This window comes from Penicillium psychrofluorescens (assembly GCF_964197705.1).
Source record: "Penicillium psychrofluorescens genome assembly, chromosome: 4".
NCBI lineage: Eukaryota > Fungi > Ascomycota > Eurotiomycetes > Eurotiales > Aspergillaceae > Penicillium > Penicillium psychrofluorescens.
The window spans coordinates 4,199,197-4,218,233 of NC_133442.1; the positions used below are offsets into that span (position 1 = coordinate 4,199,197).

At 55.2% G+C, this 19,037-nt stretch overlaps 9 protein-coding genes across 9 annotated transcripts; 4 read left to right on the top strand and 5 right to left on the bottom strand.

Moving 5' to 3' along the window:
- Nucleotides 1-216: 216 nt before the first annotated feature.
- PFLUO_LOCUS7237 (uncharacterized protein) lies at nucleotides 217-983 on the top strand (the record flags this gene model as incomplete). The annotated part of the gene is made up of 2 exons (XM_073784859.1): nucleotides 217-354; nucleotides 420-983. 2 exons carry the CDS (start codon nucleotides 217-219, stop codon nucleotides 981-983), a joined length of 702 nt encoding a protein of 233 aa, XP_073641272.1.
- A 324-nt stretch (nucleotides 984-1,307) lies between these two features.
- On the bottom strand, nucleotides 1,308-2,630 carry PFLUO_LOCUS7238 (protein phosphatase regulatory subunit Sds22; the record flags this gene model as incomplete). The annotated part of the gene is made up of 6 exons (XM_073784860.1): nucleotides 1,308-1,324; nucleotides 1,385-1,787; nucleotides 1,842-1,916; nucleotides 1,969-2,265; nucleotides 2,389-2,432; nucleotides 2,495-2,630. The coding sequence occupies 6 exons, from the start codon at nucleotides 2,628-2,630 to the stop codon at nucleotides 1,308-1,310; spliced, it is 972 nt and encodes a 323-aa protein (XP_073641273.1).
- Nucleotides 2,631-3,465: 835 nt separating this feature from the next.
- On the bottom strand, nucleotides 3,466-5,337 carry PFLUO_LOCUS7239 (uncharacterized protein; the record flags this gene model as incomplete). Its single annotated transcript, XM_073784861.1, has 5 exons — nucleotides 3,466-3,678; nucleotides 3,729-3,827; nucleotides 3,878-4,027; nucleotides 4,079-5,163; nucleotides 5,244-5,337. 5 exons carry the CDS (start codon nucleotides 5,335-5,337, stop codon nucleotides 3,466-3,468), a joined length of 1,641 nt encoding a protein of 546 aa, XP_073641274.1.
- A 1,464-nt stretch (nucleotides 5,338-6,801) lies between these two features.
- On the top strand, nucleotides 6,802-9,270 carry PFLUO_LOCUS7240 (ATP-binding cassette long-chain fatty acid transporter pxa1; the record flags this gene model as incomplete). The annotated part of the gene is made up of 1 exon (XM_073784862.1): nucleotides 6,802-9,270. The coding sequence occupies one exon, from the start codon at nucleotides 6,802-6,804 to the stop codon at nucleotides 9,268-9,270; it is 2,469 nt and encodes an 822-aa protein (XP_073641275.1).
- A 943-nt stretch (nucleotides 9,271-10,213) lies between these two features.
- On the top strand, nucleotides 10,214-12,031 carry PFLUO_LOCUS7241 (uncharacterized protein; the record flags this gene model as incomplete). Its single annotated transcript, XM_073784863.1, has 1 exon — nucleotides 10,214-12,031. One exon carries the CDS (start codon nucleotides 10,214-10,216, stop codon nucleotides 12,029-12,031), a length of 1,818 nt encoding a protein of 605 aa, XP_073641276.1.
- Nucleotides 12,032-12,244: 213 nt separating this feature from the next.
- On the bottom strand, nucleotides 12,245-13,524 carry PFLUO_LOCUS7242 (uncharacterized protein; the record flags this gene model as incomplete). Its single annotated transcript, XM_073784864.1, has 2 exons — nucleotides 12,245-13,365; nucleotides 13,455-13,524. 2 exons carry the CDS (start codon nucleotides 13,522-13,524, stop codon nucleotides 12,245-12,247), a joined length of 1,191 nt encoding a protein of 396 aa, XP_073641277.1.
- Nucleotides 13,525-13,673: 149 nt separating this feature from the next.
- PFLUO_LOCUS7243 (mitochondrial lysine-tRNA synthetase) lies at nucleotides 13,674-15,486 on the bottom strand (the record flags this gene model as incomplete). Its single annotated transcript, XM_073784865.1, has 4 exons — nucleotides 13,674-14,440; nucleotides 14,494-14,919; nucleotides 14,979-15,143; nucleotides 15,201-15,486. The coding sequence occupies 4 exons, from the start codon at nucleotides 15,484-15,486 to the stop codon at nucleotides 13,674-13,676; spliced, it is 1,644 nt and encodes a 547-aa protein (XP_073641278.1).
- A 407-nt stretch (nucleotides 15,487-15,893) lies between these two features.
- Nucleotides 15,894-16,255, top strand: PFLUO_LOCUS7244 (protein transporter tim10; the record flags this gene model as incomplete). The annotated part of the gene is made up of 2 exons (XM_073784867.1): nucleotides 15,894-15,991; nucleotides 16,069-16,255. The coding sequence occupies 2 exons, from the start codon at nucleotides 15,894-15,896 to the stop codon at nucleotides 16,253-16,255; spliced, it is 285 nt and encodes a 94-aa protein (XP_073641279.1).
- A 157-nt stretch (nucleotides 16,256-16,412) lies between these two features.
- Nucleotides 16,413-18,947, bottom strand: PFLUO_LOCUS7245 (uncharacterized protein; the record flags this gene model as incomplete). The annotated part of the gene is made up of 1 exon (XM_073784868.1): nucleotides 16,413-18,947. The coding sequence occupies one exon, from the start codon at nucleotides 18,945-18,947 to the stop codon at nucleotides 16,413-16,415; it is 2,535 nt and encodes an 844-aa protein (XP_073641280.1).
- Nucleotides 18,948-19,037: the final 90 nt, after the last annotated feature.

Here is a 19,037-nt window from a genome sequence, read left to right on the forward strand (position 1 = left end):
TCAAGAAACGGTCCTAGAACATGACGAGTCCCGACGTTGATGACGACTTACTTTTTATTCGGATTGTGTACATAAAATGATAAAATGATATATTCGGTCACCTTTTGTGTTGTAGTTTGAGGCTAAATAGAAAAATGCCAAGCATTTGTTCGTTCGGCATTAATTCATCACAACTTCTTCTCCTTTCCCTCTACCACCTCTCTCCTACTGGCCCCGATGGCCTCCCCGTCGACCCTCACGCGCGCTCAGGTGCACATCACCACACATCCCGTGCCGCGCAAACTAGGCGACAGCAAGCTGGTGCTGGCAGCGCTGCAGAAGTTCGGCGAGGTGGTGACCTTTCGGAACCTTAAAGTGAGCCCAACCTACCAACCAACCAACCCCAGCACTTCCTACTAACAAACTGACCGATGGAACAGTACGATGTCTTCAACACAAGCCCCAAAAAACACGAGTCAATCCTCGCCATCTTCGCCACCCCCGACGCAGCCGAGCGCGCCATCGCCTCGTCGCCCATAACCGTCCCGCTCTCGCCGCCAGAAAAAACATCTCTCTCCTCGCTCTTCTCCTCCCTCACCACCACCTCCTCTGCGAACGCCCCAAACACTTCTCCCACAGTGCTAACATGCACCATCTCCCCCTCATACCACAACCACGCGCACAATCTCCGCCGCAACCCGTTCCACAGCACATATAACATCTACAAGAAGAACCCGCACTACGAGGATCTGACAGGCAAAGAAACCGCGATCCCGTTACGGGAATTGGCGGATGTGCTTGCGAGCAAGAAGTATTATATCTCGAATGCGGTGAAGGAGAAGATTGCGGAGAATTCGAAGGCGCTGGGTGCGGGGAGCTTGATGGGGCTTTGGAGGAAGGGACAAGGGATGGAGATTGAGGAACAGGAAGAACATATGGGGAGGGAGGACAGGGTGCGGGAGATTGAAACGGAGCAGAAGGAGAGTGGGAAGGATATTGGGTGAATTGGTGCTGGTGCTGCTTGGAGGAGTATCAACTGAGAGCAACACACTCGAACATATCGAGGAGCTATCTATGTAGACTCTGCTTCGCCGCATGGAGTCTACGAGTCCCTTTCCGACAGGCGTCCCCAGATAGGCATCGCTCTCGAGAGCAGAGCCAGTGGCCCAGGGAGGATACTCGCGCCACATATCGGACCGTCTACGCCATTGATCCAGGGCCCAGCAGCGCATCGCATCGTGTGTATTCGCTGCAGAAAAAGGGCTATAAAAACTGACAGAACACCGGGGTCATTACCGGCACCTGGATGGGAGAATCCCACATGTGTATCAAACCCGAACGAAAGCTAGGCAGAATCATCACGTTAGCATGGGTCCTCCCTGATCAAGATGAAACATATACATACTCGCATCAATCTGTTTAATCCGCGGCAACGCCAGCCGGACTTTGTTCCGATAAACCGCGGGACCAGCAGTCTGCAACGGGTTCCCCTCAAAGTAAACAGTCTCCAGCTTCTCCTTGTCTTTCAGCTCGCGCTCCACTTCCTCGAAGCTGGAGAGTTGGTTGTTCGACGCCCACAGTTCTTCCAGATTTGTGAGGGATGAGAGATGCGCTAGATTTGAGACTTGGTTGTTGGAGAAGTCGAGGACGCGGAGGCCCGTGTTGGATTCTAGGCCGGAGAGATCGGTGACGGCGTTGTGCGAGAAGTAGAGTTCTTCGAGTTGTGGGAGGGAGGAAAGGCCTGTTAGGTTGGTGAGGCGGTTGGACTGTATGGACAGAATGCGGAGGCTTGTTAAGTGGTCTAGGTTCTATGCCGATGTCAGTTCCATGAATGTTTTCAAATCAGTGGGAGAAAATAGTACCTTCATCTCGGTGATCTTATTCTTGCCCAGCCACAGCTCCTCCAAGGCCGTGAGGGTCTCGAGATTCTCAATTTCCTGGCCAACATGTCAGATCAATTCACCCCAAAAAAGAGGGAGAGAGACACACCCGAATCTTATTCGCGCCCAGCTCCAAGTTCCTCAACTGGGTCAGCGTCTCCAAGCCCTCAATGCGGGAGATCTTATTCTGCACGAAGAAGATGTCCGTCAGTTTGGTCAAATGTGCCACATTCTTGATATGCTTGATCTTATTGAAGCTGAGGTCCAGGCTCGTGAGATCGCGGAACTCGTCGAGGCCCTTGATGTGCGAGATGAGGTTGTCGTAGAGGTCGAGCTCGGTGATAGAGGCGGCGATGTTGGGCGGGAAGTCGATTTTGGTGATTTGGTTTTGGCGAAAGCAGAGTTTCTGTTCCATCCTGGAGTCAGTATGGGTTTGGTTGGAGAGAGGGAAAGGGAGCAGTGGGAGTACCTGAAGTTTTGAGAAGCGCTCTAACCGGAGCGCTGCGAGGGAGGTTATGCGACAATGTACCATGTCAATTTCCTCTGTGTTTGGATCCTCATCGGCGAGTAGATCTGCCGGGTTATCAGCATCCATTCATTCCGTGCTGGGGGATACCACCACCGTGCTCACTCACCCTCATCGGCGTCGATCTCTTCCACGGGCGGGGCGTCGGGGTCCGAGTAATCGGAATCTTCCAGGGCCTCCGGGTTGGAGATCACAGCCTGGGGCTCCATACGAAGCTTTCCGTCCCAGCCTTCCTTGTTCTTCATGGTTGCGGGTTGTGGCTAGAGGTGTGAGCGGGTGGGATGACGATGATGCGGGGAGCCTTTTTTTTGGAGTTTTGGAGAGCGGCTGACTACACATGGTTTGATCGTCAAGGTACCCAGCATTCACTAACTACATGTACTAGACACGACTATACAAATAGACACATAACTACGGCAGCAACTAGAGCGAGGTTCATAGTCATGTACATTGTAGTTTCAAGCAATACTATCCAACAGGAGGCGTCCTTTCCTTAATGGCGGCACAGAGGAAGGGAGGCTATTAAACCGGTCACTGGGGAGGAGGGATCGGAACGAAGCAGGATGGATTGAGGGGGATCTTTCGAGAACCGGCTGGCAGTGTAGGTAGCGAGGCAGACAAGTAATAAAGAAAAGGCTGGCTGAGGGTACAGCATTGACATGAGAACCAATGGACGCCTGCGGGATGCATAGGAAACAACAGAAAAGAGGACGTGGATAGGGAAGAAAAAGAGAAAGGATGTCAGAGCGCGTCAGGGAATCAAATCAACAACAAGAAAAGGAAAAAAGGGGAGGAAGCCGGCTCGCTGGGAGCGGTCGTCTGGTCAAATGGAATCACACAAATGCAAAAGGTCAACAAGATGCCAGGCTTAGTGGCAGCCCTAGAACAACAATGCAATAGATGCCGCCGGACACGTCAAGGGAGGCCAGTTCCCTTGAGCGTGAGGGGCCAAAAGAAAGTAAACCCCCAAACAGAGAAAACAGAGAGAGGGAAAGAAATGCTGGAACAGAGGCTTTTCGCGCGTGCAAGAGAAAAGAGCTCGCTCAAAAACGGGAATCTCAAGGCGTACTGCCCGGACCTTTAGAGGGTGATGTCCAGGACCATGCTAACATCTTGGACTTGCGCCCCTGCCAGATCCTCCAGGACGGGGATAAGATCAAGCAGCTCGTTGTCGTGTGCGTCAGAAAACCAGCTGCTGATGGGTATCGCGTGTTGGGGATGGAAGATGTAGGACGTTGGGGAGTTGTCGATGATAATGGTTTCCCGGAGGTCTCGTCCGACCTGGGAAAGGTCCTGCACGATAGTCAGAGTCTGCTATTGCTCCTCGCCCAAATGATACTGACCTTTACATAATTCCCCTGGTGATTGTAACAGCTCTCTCGGAATAACCGGTGATGCACCACATTGTGGATGTCTAGTTGGTCCAGCAAAGGATCGCCGTACTGGAACACAATCAGCGCATGTGGTGGGGAAAGGGGGGATTGATACTTACCTTGGAAACAGACGCAGTAAACACTACTACTTCATACAACTCGCCCATTCGCTTCATGAACTGATCCACACCTGGCCGCTTGATCACGTAGATATTATGATACTGGCCTTCAATCTCCACTGGGATAGTGAAGTCGGCGCGTTCAAGGACCTATATCAAAGATAAGTACTAGCAACATTGCAGAAAAAAGGATTTATTCACCTTGAAGCTGCTGTGAACCAGAGTCTCATCAAGATCAAGGACAAGGCATTTTCGATTTTGGAGGTGAGGTGGCGGAGGCCCCAACAGCCACTGTTGATCTTCGTCGGTTCCAGAGCGAGCTTGGGGAGCAGGCGGCGCCAATGGAGGTGGCGGGGGAAGTACTGTCGCCGACGGAACCGCCTCTTCATGGGACGACTCATCAAGACCGTCGCCTGACGTCTTGGGCGCCGGAGCTTCAGCGGCCGGCTCTTCAGGGACCGGGCTGGGTGGCTCATTTGATCGCTGAATGCCCTCCATTTTCGACTCAGCTATCGTCCCATTGGCGGCATGATCCTCGGATTGTTCCTTGGACACAGGGGACGCGCCGGCCTCAGGCGGGCTGAGCCCCACGGCCGTTGCCTGCACATCAGTCGCAGCTGAGCTGGGCTCCTCCTCGGCCTGAGGTTGCGCTTGGTCGGCGCTGACTGTCAAGCTCGCTTTCTCATCACCAAAGTATGCCGGGTCTCTCGACTCGGCCGTGCTCGAGTCGCCATTGTGGACTTCTGCTTTGTCGGGGGTGGGCAGCCGGTTGGAGGCCGGTTGCCGCTTGGTCGTCTTCTTTGCAGGCAGGGTCGCATCGTCGGCATCAACGTCCTGGGAAGAACAGCAACTCAGGAAAGCAAACAACTTATTAGGGGCTTTCTTTTGAGGTCTCGCGGGACCGTTCATCGCGGGCGCAGGAGTTTCTTTGCTCTCTTCCACATTGGCCACGTCCTGCTGCGTCCGGCGCGACCGGCGGCTGCTGGCCCTACTCCGGTCTCTGCCAGCTTTCAAGATGCTCACTTTCGAAGGTCGCCGAGTCGGCTCTTTGTGCCCAGTCTCTTCGGTCTGTTCCGACACGGAGGATTTGTCTGCCTTCTTCGAGGAGCGTCGGGACGGCATGGGGATCAGCAGATGGTGCTTCTTCGGCGCGTCCGCACTTTCAGCAGCCTCGGGAGGACTCGATGCCGATGCGATGGAAGATGAAGCCTGGTTTGACTGCTCGGTGGGCTGTATCTCGGCCTCCTCGGCGGCAGCGCGACTGGGACCTGGGGGCGATTCAGGACCTGGAGAACGAAACGCGTCAGGGGGGCAATGTTCTCTAGGCGCCAACAGAGCCGGAGAAGGGTCATGCGCATTGACTTACTGTTCGGGTCCGACTGTCCAGGGGTGGAATTCATGGGCGCTTGGGTAGGCGGAGCTGAGGGAGAGGAGTCTCGCCCCGTGCTCGCGCCACGCATCGGGGGTAGCTGCGGAGGAAGGTTGTCCAGCGCAAAGGATCCAGTAGTGCACAAGCACTCGAGGGGATGCAGTAGCAGGCCAGAAGGCTCACCAGCACGAGGAATGAGAGAGCGCGGCTATGAACATGGGCTCACCTCCTGGATAAGCAAGCGCCCTGAGCTCTGGCGTTGGAACACAGCACGTACCGCCTTTCAACGAGCCCCCCAAATAATCAGCCAACACTATTGGCTGGTCAACACGCCAAGGATGGCAACAGCACACTCAGGCTCAGAGAAATCAATAAGAAACGGTGGGAAGATCCGATGGGACGAAAAGCAGTGCTCGGGGGTGGAGGGCGAGAAGAGGAGTCGAGGCGGTCACGTGTTCTGGAAGCCCTGGCGTTGCTTTTTCTTCTGTCTGGGGGGTGACCATTATTTACGAGCTAAAGTAGGATTACGGTATGGTAACAGGCTCCTCTCTCTTCAGCCCTCGGCGGCTAGTGCTCTAGTCATCGTGGTCGTCACATTGCGACAGTACCAGGTACCTCCTCCTCCCGGCCGGGTGAAGGAACGAGCCAAGTACCCAGGACCAGCCCCCCCTGAGAGACTAGTTGGGCCTGGACCAGAAGCCAGCATGATTTTCGCACAAATGATAGTAATCCGCCCTCCGATCAGATCGTGCTCCACTGTGGTTTTCACCACTGGCTGGCTGGCTGCACAGGCCCCTTTTCCCTGGCCCGTCGCGCACGAGGTGGTTGACCACAACGTGCTGATGGTCATGTATTGATGTTACGCGGCCCAAGCTACAATCCGAAGAAGCTTAACGAAAGTGAGATTTATTTTTATCCTAGTGATCATAGTTATAGGATAGGACATAGTGGTTGTGTCTCCCTGATCCACATCGATTGGAGTTTATCGAGTTTACTCTCTGGGGACGGTGGGTTTACTAGGCATAGTGATTAGCCTACCGAATAATAACAACCAAAGTTATTCCACAATCACCCTCGTCGTGAGTAGAGCATCCCGGTTCACAATCCTTATTGACAACACACGTTACTGTACGGAGTTGATTGATTTACTACTAGCGGGTTCCATTGTTCAGATCACTCAAGTAGCACACGTCTATTGTCGTGTTCTCTGTGAAGGCATTCTAGATATCTTTCTTGATTCCAGATCCATGGATCTTCCGACTGCCACTTCATACTCTAGTCATCACCTGATGGATGTTTCAGATCGTGACTCTTAACACAACACCACCTGCTAGGCACAGTCACGTGACCCTGTTCCCCGGCCACGTGAGTTTCTCCGGCGCCGAGGCTGTTCACATGCCATGATGTAGCTGCTTCCTTCGTGTTGTCGACTTCCTCTCCTTCTTAGTCTGCACTGCTCAGGCATCGGGAGCATGGCCTCCAACCCTCATATGTAAAAGACCACCCGCCGTTGAGGCATCTCAAGACACGGAGAGACTTCACATTGGGCATCAGCATGGCCGCCCAGTCGACGCTTCGGCGCCCGCAGGATCCCCTCCTGGCACTATACCTCCGCTACTCCGACTTGCTGCGTTCACGCATCGGCCAGAGCTCCCGCATGACTCGAATCATCGCCACTATCACACTGCTCCTGTCTATCATCGGGTCAGGATACGGTGGGTATACTTGGTTCCGGGCACGAGCAAAAGAACGGGCGCAGGGCCGCCGTCTGCTGCGTCGAAACTCGGGGATCCGGGGTAAAGATGGGTCGCGAACCATCTATGTTCCCTACAAGGGATCCAAGACCTCCAAGGTGTTGATTCACCCAACCAAACCGACCACCTTCGATGCGCATCGACGACTGTTCCTGAACCCCCCAGCATCTGCGCGGGCCAAAGATGATGGCTCAGCAACCCAAATCCCTCCACCGACAACGAAACCAGGTCTGAACTTGGCCTTCCTGCATCAATTCCTCAGTCTCGGCAGCATCATGGTCCCGCGGTGGGGAAGCAAGGAAACTGGCTTGCTAATGAGCCACGGCGTGTTTCTCCTGCTGAGAACATATCTCTCGCTGCTGATTGCACGGCTGGATGGTGATATTGTCAGAGATCTGGTTGCCGGCAAAGGCCGTGCCTTCGCCTGGGGCATTGTCAAGTGGTGCGGTATTGGAACCCTCGCATCGTACACCAATGCAATGATCAAATTCCTTCAGTCCAAGGTGTCGATCGCCTTCCGGACTCGGTTGACGAGGTATATCCATGACCTCTACCTGACCGACAACAACAATTACTACAAGTTGATGAATCTGGACGGAGGCATTGGCCATGGTCCCGATCAATTCATCACGCAAGATCTCACACTGTTCTGTTCGTCCGCCGCCGCACTGTACTCATCCATGGGCAAGCCTCTGGTGGATCTGTTCGTGTTTAACTACCAGCTGTACCGTTCGCTCGGGCCGCTGGCCTTGAGCGGGATTCTCACTGGCTATTTCAGTACAGCCGTGCTACTCCGGAAGCTGTCACCTCCGTTCGGAAAGCTCAAGGCCGTCGAGGGCAAACGGGAAGGCGACTTCCGCGGTCTGCACTCTCGACTTCTGGCCAATGCGGAAGAGATCTCGTTCTACGGCGGCGCCGATATCGAGAGAGTCTTCCTGGTCCGCAGCTTCAAGGACCTCCAGCGCTGGATGGAAGGCATTTACAGCCTCAAGATCCGATACAACATGCTCGAAGATATGATTTTGAAATACTCGTGGTCGGCCTTTGGTTATCTCGTCACCTCACTGCCTGTCTTCCTTCCCGCCTGGGGCGGCATGGGGGGTGCCATGGAGTTGGCCGATGCACCCGAGGGCATGGGCCGTGAGCGAGGCCGAATGAAGGAATTCATCACGAACAAGCGCCTCATGCTTTCGTTGGCCGATGCAGGTGGCCGCATGATGTACAGCATCAAGGATATCTCTGAACTGGCCGGACACACCTCGCGGGTGTACAGTCTGATTGCCACCCTGCACCGCGTTCATGCCAACGCATACTATATGCCCCGAGGCACACATCCCGAATTTTATTCTCTTGCAGATTCGCAAGGAACCATCCACAACGGCTTCGACGGGGTTCGCCTAGAGCAGGTCCCGATCGTTGCGCCATCTCTCCATCCACGCGGAGGTGACGAGCTCATCGAGTCGCTGTCTTTCATCGTGCATTCGGGCGACCATCTTCTGATTTCCGGTCCCAATGGCGTGGGCAAGTCTGCGATTCCTCGCATTGTGGCAGGACTGTGGCCCGTGTATCGTGGCCTCGTCAGCCGGCCACGAGGGTTTGGTCTTGATGGCATCATGTTCCTTCCCCAACGGCCCTATTTGAGTGTAGGCACCCTGCGTGACCAGGTCATCTATCCACACACCGAGATCGACATGCGCGAGGGCGACGTCTCCGACGCCGACCTGCAGAAGGTCCTCGACGCCGCGCATCTTGGGTATCTGCCTGCGCGCGAAGGCGGCTGGGACGCCCGCAAGGAGTGGAAGGACGTCTTCAGCGGCGGCGAGAAGCAGCGCATGGGCTTGGCGAGACTGTTCTACCACGAGCCGCGGTATGCATTTGTCGACGAAGGCACGTCGGCCGTTTCTTCCGACGTCGAGGGTGTGCTGTACGAGCGAGCCAAGGAGCAAGGTATCACGCTCATCACCATCTCAACTCGCGCATCCCTCAAGAAGTACCACACCTATAATCTCACTCTCGGACTCGGCGTTGAAGGCGAGCAGTGGGAGTTTGAACGGATCGGCACCGAGAAGGAGAAGCTTGGCGTTGAAAAAGAGCTGCAAGAGTTGCGCAAACGGCTCGATCGCGTGGATGAGTGGAAGATGCGCCGTGAGGAGATTGAGAATGAACTCCGCGAGGTCTGGACTAGCGAAGGCGAAATTGCGCCGCCGCCTTACCAGGAGGAAGAAGACCAGCCCATGCCAGAGGGCCCTACTGAGGGAACCGCGAACTGATGGGCAGGATATCGTTAGTATATATGATTGTTAAATAAGAGAAGAATCAATAGTCACCTTCTCATCCCAAGGCAGAGAGAGGCTCTCTCCCGCGGAATATTATCCATAACCATTTGTCTTATCACCACGTGACCACTGTTGTCGCCAAGGATCGCATCGACCAAACGAGTAGCTTGCGAGAGCAACAATTGTCTATTCTTCCTAACATGGACCCTCTACTCCTCATTCGTGTCCCTAGCTCCTAGCTTCCCCTATTGCTCACACTATGTCCTCCCAAGTCAAAGAAGATTCTACCCAGATTGTCGTCCCGCTCGAGGGCGTCAGTGATGGGAACGAGGACTTCTGGCCTGAGGAGAGCACAACGCGATATGAGGCGGCCGATGACACAAGCTGGTGCTATGGTCTCGCTATGATGTGGATGAGGGACATCGGAGTGCTTGGAGAGATCGGCGCGAGTAAGTTTCTACGACATCCTTGGCTTTACGCCAGTTTGCAGGCACGGCGGAGCCTTGGCTCACAGTCCGCTCAGATGTGAATGTGACAATAACGAACTTCCGCCCTCCTAATGGCCTTACCTACACCATTCCTAGGCTGCCGGAAGGCTACCTGCTCTGTGACCGCCCCCGCGGAGGCGACCCAAAAGCCCCTGTACGTTGTCGATGTTGTCGTTGTGTCCTGCTGGGCCCATACTTGAAGCATGTCTAACCTTGTTCCCAACAGCGCGACAAATTTCTCTTCGGCCATCCCAGCGGAAAGTATTACCAATCGCGGGTTCGCTTCTACCCACACTTCTTTGCTTTGATGACCGACTCTCTTGCCGACTGCCCTTGTGACCTCTGTGGGAAAGCAAAAACTCCTGATACCAGACCTCAGACGCAGAGTACGCTACTCTTCTTTTCCATTCAACTGAGATCACAATCTAACCTTTCCCACAGCCCGCACCATGATTCCCGTTCGCCATCGCCAGAGTCGAGACCGCAGTGTCCCGACGGATGTCGATGTGTTCAGGGTTGCTATCACGAAAATGAAGACCAAGGCTCCTGCGAAAATCGACGAGCTGATCGAAGAGCGCATGAATATGGACTGGCGGTTTACCAACGATCGCCTCACGGAATGTTTCGAAATGCTGACCCTCCAGCCTGCCTTCCTCCCCCGCCACGGGGAGACGGTGCTCTGGACCCCGTCGCCTCTCAAGCCCGGTGAATACCTTCAGTTCAACAAAGATACCGAAGCCGTCATGGTGCGCAATGACAAGGGTGAATGGCTCCGTAAGCCCGAATGGCTCGCCGGCATTATCACGCAGACTCCCTTGGAAGAAATCCTCTGCCAGGAAATCATCACGCCCGAGGACAGGGAACCTGGAACCTGGGCCTCGAACAAAGGACTCAAAGACTGGACCTCTGCTCTTTTTCGGGTTGAAACCCTCCCGCATCCGATTGAGGATGACAAGTCTGCCTCGCTGCACTACAAATATCTCCCACTGAGTTGCATCAAGCCGTTCAGCTTCTGGCAATTTTTTTTGCATTCCGTTCCTCGCGAGAAATGGGACCCATCTGTCGAAAACGCCCTGATGACCATGGCCTCGTGGAGCGTCGTGTCCCGCTACCGCTTCAAGGGTACCTGGCCGAACGCCTCCATCTTCTGCAAGGGAATCTGGATTGGCGCGGAGCTGCTAGCGGTGGGCGACACGGTGCGCCTCCGTCCACTTTCGCGCGATGGAACCAGTCTTTCTCAAGTCACCGATGTGATGGTTATTAAAACGATCGAAGTGCATTTGAAGGATTGCATTGACGATCCGGATAATGAGCAGCTGGCAGCCCAGTACAGCGCTCGAATCAAGGGCAAAATCTACACTCTTGACAAAAAGAGACCCGAGACCGCTATGTTTGGGAATATCCCATTGCAATCCATGTCGATGGAAGAGGTGGCCACCGCACTTAACTTGAACATCATGAACAAATACGGCCACTGGTACCGCGTGGCTGGAGGCAAGACGGCCGTTGTATCGCAGGACATGATTCTCGGCCGATGCTACGACCCCGACGCCCACCTGTTCCACTGGGGAAATCATAACCTCGGAAACGACTTGGCAGCTATCCTCGCGGGCCGCGATTACTCCCGCATCGCCGATGCCCGCATGCCAGAGCGTAGCACCTGGTTCTGGGGCGATTACCGCGCCGAGACATTGGGGCTGGAGAGTGTGAACGGATATGATGTTGGCGTGGCGGCCGAGCAGCGACGTGATCCCAATCTCGACGTCGAGTACGACCCCAACCACCCCATCCACATGAGACCCTGGCTGGCTATCTTCCGGATTCTGGACGGCAAGGCGACCCCCACTGACGAACGGGATGCCCGTCTGCCCAGGAAGCGTGGCCGTCCGTTTAAGAAGGACTCGGATCTTCAAAGGCTGGGGAAGACGAGCAAGCTTATCAGCACGGGGTTGGGACAAGTCTCTAACGATGATGATTATGATGAGGAGGAGGAGGATGCAAAGGAGGAAGAAAAGGATGAGATGGAAATAAAAGAAGAGAAAACAGTGAGGTCCGCGAGCGGCAAACGGCAGAGACTCCACGGCGCACACACCGTCCGTGGTAACCGTCCCGGCAATGCCATCGCCGTCGACAGCGAGGAGGAGGCCGAGGCCGAATCCAGCTCGAGCGAACAGGAGGATCCCTTCGAAGGTCACTCGCAGCCACTGTATTTCCGTGGAGGAACTGAAGAGACCGAGCTCGGCGATTACCATCCCGAAAACGAATGAGCACCCACTAATCCATTCTCGAGCTGTCCTTACACTCGAGCACACCCTATGATGTTGATGAACAGATACCCCCATGATCCCTTCCTCGAATCAGCGAGCGAGCGCAGCATTGCATTGCACCACTTCCATAAAATGTACAACTAGATCTCCAATTGAAGTGAACTGAACTGACTCCCAAAAGTAGATGTAAATGTAAATGTCAATGTAGAATACCTAATAATTCCTCTGCACAACCCCCCTCGCAAACTCCGCAAAAGAAACACCCGCCTGCACCTCCTCTGCCAGATTCGGCTGGGTAAAAACAGCCAGTGTATTGCGCGCAATCCTCGCACGCTCAAACTCCGCCGTGTCCGGGCGCCGCGCACCACGAACAAAGTGCGGAACAGCACGGAACTTGCCTTGCGTGATGAGTTGGAGGGCCTCCCCTGTTTGGAAGGCCAGGCAGTCCTTGGGGATGTTGACTTTGACGATGTCGCCCGTGCGAGAGGAGATGTAGAGGCCTGCTTGCGGGTCGGGCGAGCGGGGGAGTTCGTGGAGGAGAGGGAGGGACGATGAAGATGAAGATGCAGATAGAGTAGGAGGCGAAGCAGCTTCGTCGAGAAACATTGCCGACGTGAGACCCGTCAGACAGCCGTGGTCGATATGCGTAGCACACCAATCATCATCAGCCTCATCCTCATTTTCAAGCCCAGAGCCCTTCTGCGCCTCCGTCTTCGACGCTGGAAAATAATGCAACAGCCGCGCCTTGGTAGTCAAACTGGTCGTAACGACATGATGCAAATAACCAGGTTTATAGCCGTCGATATTGGCCTCCGCGTAGCGATCACAGGCTTGCGCAACGAGCGCCGCGGTGCGAATAATCAGCGCGCAGAGCTGCTCGAGCCCGTCCTGAAAACCGGGCAGACGCGGGACAGACGGCCAAATGTTGGGCGCTGTGTACTGCGGCAGATCTGGGAAACCGTCTGCTGGTGCGCTTTGCAGAGAGGGGTCTTGGTAGAAGGCGCAGTTGACGTAGTAGGATCCCTTCAGCGTGTCGAAGTGCCCTGTCTTGAGGGTTTCTTTGCCGCAGGACCAGCCGACAAGGTACTTGGATTCGGGACTTTCCAGGGATTCTTTGGGTGGTTCGTTCGTTAGTTCCTTACTGTGATAGATGGGGTGGAAGTGGGATGGAGGTGGTTCACCTAGTTCCTCCGCTGGAAGAGCAGCGAGATACGACGCATTGGAGAGGACCTGGGCGCGCAATTTCACAAAGTCCGCTGGGAGGTCCTTGACGATAATAATCCCCAGGGAGGACGGCCCGAAGGCTTCGGTCAACGTGTCGAAGGAGACGGTGCCTGTGGGTGGTGGACGACCGCATTATTAGATCGGAGTTGATTCTATAGATATTTCATTCATTCGCATTGCAGCTTCTCCTCTTACGTACCGTCGATCAGCTCCTGCAGGCTCACCGTAACCGCCTGGGCCACCGTTGCGTCCTGGATTCCCTTCGTCATGACGAAATTGTGTGAAGGAGAAAGTTTTCTTTCCCCGCGAGATCGGGCCGCGCCGAACGAGGGCTGGACGCTTATCAGCGGATATTCTTCATAGTTCGTACTGTATACATCGTGAATGGAAATTGTGTACACCATGCTATCGTAACATATTACTGATTATTCTCTCCCGTCGGTCGTCTCGTCACGGCCCTCAAATTTCCAAACGGCAACACATCCCCAATACGCTTCGCCCCGGTGAACAGCATCACCAACCGATCAACACCGCACCCCCACCCTCCAGTCGAGGGCAATCCCCATTCCAGTGCCTCGAGATAACTCTCATCGACTTCACCAAGCTCACCGGTCTCTTTGGAATACCGCAGCTGGTCCTCGAACTTGCGGCGCTGCTCAAACGGCGAGTTCTCTTCTTCATAGGTATTCACGACCTCCTTGCCTTCGATAAAAAGTTCCCCGCGCGCCGCGACGCGCTGGTGTGTTGTTGGATGAATGAACGATTTGGAGAGTGGGGAAAGGCATTCTGGCGGGTTGATGAGGAAGGTTGGGTCTTTGCATTGGGGCTCGAGGTAGATGGCGGCGAGCTCGTCGAGGAGGCGCGGGAGGGTTGCGTTTTCGGGGAGGGTGAGGGAGAGGGTGTCGAATAGGTGGCGGGTTTCGGGGAGGGCGGAGGATGAAGTCAGGTCGGGGAGTTTGCGGTTGATGTGGGACTCGATGCCGGAGATGAAGTCGATGCGGCGGAAGGGCGCGTTGAAGTTGACGGGTGTGGGATTGAGGGTTCCCGTTTGATCACTGAAGGCGCGGATGTGGGCGGCCATGCCGGAGAGGAGGTCCTCGGTCATGGACATGAGGATTTCGAGGTTGGCGTATGCGTGGTAGAATTCGCAGGTGGTGAATTCGGGGTTGTGTGTCTTATCCAGACCTATAGCCCGTTCGTTAGCGTTTGGTTCAACTTTCCCATGAAGATATACGCACCTTCATTGCGAAACGACGGCCCAATCTCAAAGACCTTGTCGAACCCACCGACAACCAGCCGCTTCAGCCACAACTCCGGCGCAATTCGCAGCGACAGCTGCCGCTCGGGGAATTCCGTGGCAGATGTATAGAACGGACGGGCAACCGCGCCACCGGCGACGGCCTCCAGAATCGGGGTGTTGACCTCCATGAACGACCGGTCCAAAAAGAACTGACGCAGGTACTGGACGATCGATGACCGGGCCCGGATGATATCCGCGACAGCGGGATCAGCCAGGAACTGCACATGGCGCGGATATGGCGAGGTTTCATGCGTGGAGTCGTGGACGGGGATATCGTGCAGACACGGCGAGAGCAACCGAGGCAGTTCCGTCGTCTCAATGGTGAGTTCGCCGCGGCCAGTCCGGTGCGGTTTGCCAGTGATAGCTTTGACATGGGTTTAGTGAGGGTTAAGGTATACAAGACAGGATCGAAGAAAAACATACAAAAGGCGTCTCCCCTTCGTAGCAGACGGTACAGCCGCTTGAACTGCTCCGGCGTCACGCCGTCCAGTCTGCGCTGGTTGCACATTACCTGCAGCTTGTGTCCGTCTTGCACGATATCGAAGAAGATCAATTTGCTCCCCGCGAGTCTATAGGTACGGATCCTACCTAAGCTAATCTAAGTATACATGGCATGACATTGAATATGTGGCTGCAAAAACCTACCAGTGACCACGACCGTGTCCTCTACTGATTCATTATCCGCCAGCTGGCTGTACCGCGCGCGGAACTGCGCACAGCTCAGAGAGCGGGAGTCGACCGCAAGGCGCGGGTACGGGTCTGCACAAGCATTGCTGACTTCGTGCAGTCGCTCCTGGAATGCCTTTTCGGGGGAGGACGCGGTCGTGCTACTTTTCCGCAGGGGCTGCTCGGTTAGTTGTTGTTGGTGTCGGGGGATCAGGAGATAGGGACGCAATCCTATGCTAAATCTCTGGGTTAGCCAGGGCAACATAACCAAGAATCGAATGGTTCAATGGAAAAGGACAGAGACGGAAAAAGGTCAGAAATGAGTTCCAGTTAGTTCATGTACCCGCGAGGAGCATCAATTGCAGCGGTTCTGAAGCAAATGGGAAAAGTCATCATGAAAGTATTGAGAGTCAAAAAGAAAGAAAAGACAAAAACGAGATGATTCTTACCTCCTCCGCAGGGCTAGGCCTGACCACACTGCCCGAGGGCGCACTGAATGCATGATGGTTGTTCCAGGGTGAAAGAAAAGGAAGGGAAGCAGAAAATTCGGGTTCGGCGGGTCCAAGCTTCTCTCCGCCTTGGCTCAACCTCGCTCATTATTACATCCGGAGCATCAACTAAACTACTACCACTCCCACGGATTCTGCCCTATCATCCCATCACGCTATCAAAATGTCTTTCCTCTTCGGCGGTGCCCCCAAGATGTCCTCGGCAGAGAAGATTGCTGCCGCTGAGACCGAGGTCGAGATGATCTCCGACATGTTCAACCGGTACGAAAGAAAGATCTTGCCGTGACTCCAGCAACCACCCCCAAAAGAAGAGAGACTAACCCATGGCAATCGATCAGATTGACCGAGTCCTGCACCAAGAAGTGCGTCCCCGCCGACTACCGGGAAGGCGACCTGAACAAGGGCGAGTCCGTGTGCCTAGACCGGTGCGTGTCCAAGTTCTTCGACGTCAACATCAAGGTCAGCGAGAAGATGCAGGGAGAGGCGGCCAACAAGCAGGGTGGCGGAGTGGGCTTTGGCATGTAATTTCAGAGCTCCGTATCATATCATTCTATCTAGGAGGCTGTCGAGATCATCGCGGGTGGGAAAAGGCGAGATCAAATATTCTATGTACAATAGTGTGGTGGGCAAGGAAAGACGATCTGGAGAAATGGAAATATCGTACAACCACCCTCTCGACCGTTCACTGCATATTAAAACCAATCGACCGGCCCAGCCAGGTAACCCACGATGAGCCACTGTGCTGCTCCTCGTTCCGGATGAGGGCCTTGATCCTCGTCTCGACGTTAACGATATGGCGCTCGAAATCGCTCAGTCCGTTTTCCATGTCCTCGACCTTGGACTCGAGCACATGCAGTTCGTAGTCCATTTTGGCGCCCAGTAACTCCACGCGCTTCACGCTGTCGCCGAGATGGGCTTGCTCGTCGGTGAGCAGGTCGCTGGATCGTTCGCGGAGTCGTTGGAAATCGCCCAGTCGTTCCAGGTAGACGGAATTGAGTTCTTCATGTCGGTCGTACAGAGTTTGGTTCAGGCCGTCGACGGAATCCACCTGCCGCTCGACCCAGGGGACGGTGTAGTGACTCAGCTCGAGCATTCGGGAGCTGAAGATCCGCGCCTCGGAGGCAAGTATGTCTTCTTGGATAATTGCCTCCTCCAGCGTATGTTCGACAGTGTCGTCAACAGACATCTTGCCGACCAGCGGCTCCCAGCCCAGCACGACTTCCTCGACGGCAGTAAAGGACAGGTGACGAGCATAATAGTTGTCTCGTCGGTAGAGCCGTTTATCGGCCTTGTCGAGATCATCACAGCTTTGAGGCCGTCGCAGAGCCATGACGGCCAGTCCAGGGACTTGTTCTTCTCGTTCGCTCGATGCTGCAGTGGACCGAGTTCTGGTGCGGTCCATGTCTAATTCCACTTCTCGTCCGCGAGAAGGCTGCTCCACTGCAAGTTGATCCGACGGCGGTGGCGGTGGCTCGAAATCTAGGACCGAAGGTGCAGTTTGAATGTGAATCTCAGGTGCTTTAGTCTCGGACTCGATGGCACTTGGAGGCTCAAGGTCATCCTCGGAGAGTAGTTGGGTGGAAACATCGTGTTTGGGTTCAGATAGCAGGGCGAAGGTAGACTGCGCCTTTGCAGGTGGTGGTATCTCTGTGTCACTGTCAATCGACGGACGGTAAGCTGCGTCGTGCGTCAGGCCTACACCATCTCGTGATGGCTTGCTGTGATGTGACCGAAGACCCGGCAACCCAACTGCGTCCTTAAAGCGGCCAAGACCCGCCCGTGCATCCGAGACTCGTTCGCTGACACCTTTGCGTCTCTGATCCCTTTCCTCTGAGGAGGGCTCCAACGCCTTGCTGGGGCGGTCGAATGCGGCGCCCAGTCGATCCGCGAGTAAGTCTTCGGTGGAGTTTCTCTTTCGGCTGGTCCAGACGTAGCCACCTTGCTCATCGGTCGTGAACATCATGTCCGCTGCTGGCCCGCGGCTGAAGCGGTCATCAAGCCCACTCTTGCGTGGCTTGCCCAGCCACAACCATTTCGCTCGTTCTCCCGAGCAGCACTGTACAAAGTTGTCCAAATCCAGGGTTTCAATATCGGCAATACCGCCTTTCTCGCGGCCGCGAACCATCCCCATGACCATCTCGCCTCCTTGTCCACTGAGCTCGGCCACTGTAGATTTCACTGCGTCCGTCCACCCTTCAGCGTTCGCCGCCTTGGCCGTGGCCCGATGAAGTCGATGCAAGGTTTGTCGGTCCAGTCTCCGTGTCCGAGACATCTTCTGCGATTTCTGGAAACTGCCAATTCCTCTCTTCAGAGTGGATATATCGAATGCATCCTTGGCCACTGGTGCTCCGTAGGCATGTAGCCGATTTCGAGCGCCTAGAAGAGTGCCCAGCAGGGCAGCTACACTTGTTGGTCCCAGATTGCCGTCGCTCGGCTCGACATTGTACAGGTCCGTCCCGATATCTGTCCACCAGTCGGCGACCGCCCCTTCTGTCACGTCACAGAGTAGGCCATCAATATACTCCGGCGCGAGTTTGCCAAAAACCAACAAAGCGACCTGGCACTGCTTAACCAGCTCGAAGACAGCGTGGTAGAGGGGCACCCTCTCACTTGTTCGGTATAGCTGGTGGAATTTGGCCTCGGTGGCCGCGGACGGTGGTTGGAGCTTTAGGCCTGCACGGCCTGCACAACCCAGTCGCTTCAAGTTCTCGTTGACAATAAAATCCTCTCTGTGTTTCTTGATGTCGCCCTCGGGTACCGGAATGACGGTCAGGGCGGACGGGAACGAACCCAGATCCGTCACCATGACCGTCCCCAGGGGTGTATCCTTCTTCCGTGCACCATACTGCTTCACCGCGTCGAAATACAACTTCAACCGCGGCGACCATGTACTCTCATCGGTAGGAACACTGAGCACCCCGACAATCACCTTGTGCGAGAGGTCGCCGGTGTAGGTCGAGATGACGAAGGTGGGATGGGCTCGGGAGCAGGCCCACTGCTCGACGATGTAGAGTTCGTAGCCCTGAAGGCTTGTGCGGCGGTGGAGCACGTCGGTCGAGGGGTCTTCTTCGAGGTATCGCAAGGCGACGGGGTCGACAAAGACGAGGCGCTGGTGGCCGTGCTTTGGGGATGGCTTGTTGCTTTCCTGGAGCGAGGCGGGACTGCCTTTCACGGAATCGTGTCGATCCGAAGACGGACCGGGGGTAGCGGGCTGCATCATAGTCTGCTGTCTACCGCCACCCGGTCACTCGAAGAAAGGAGCCGGCCTTCCCTCAATCCTCCGACAGTGCTGGTCGGGGAGAAGCAG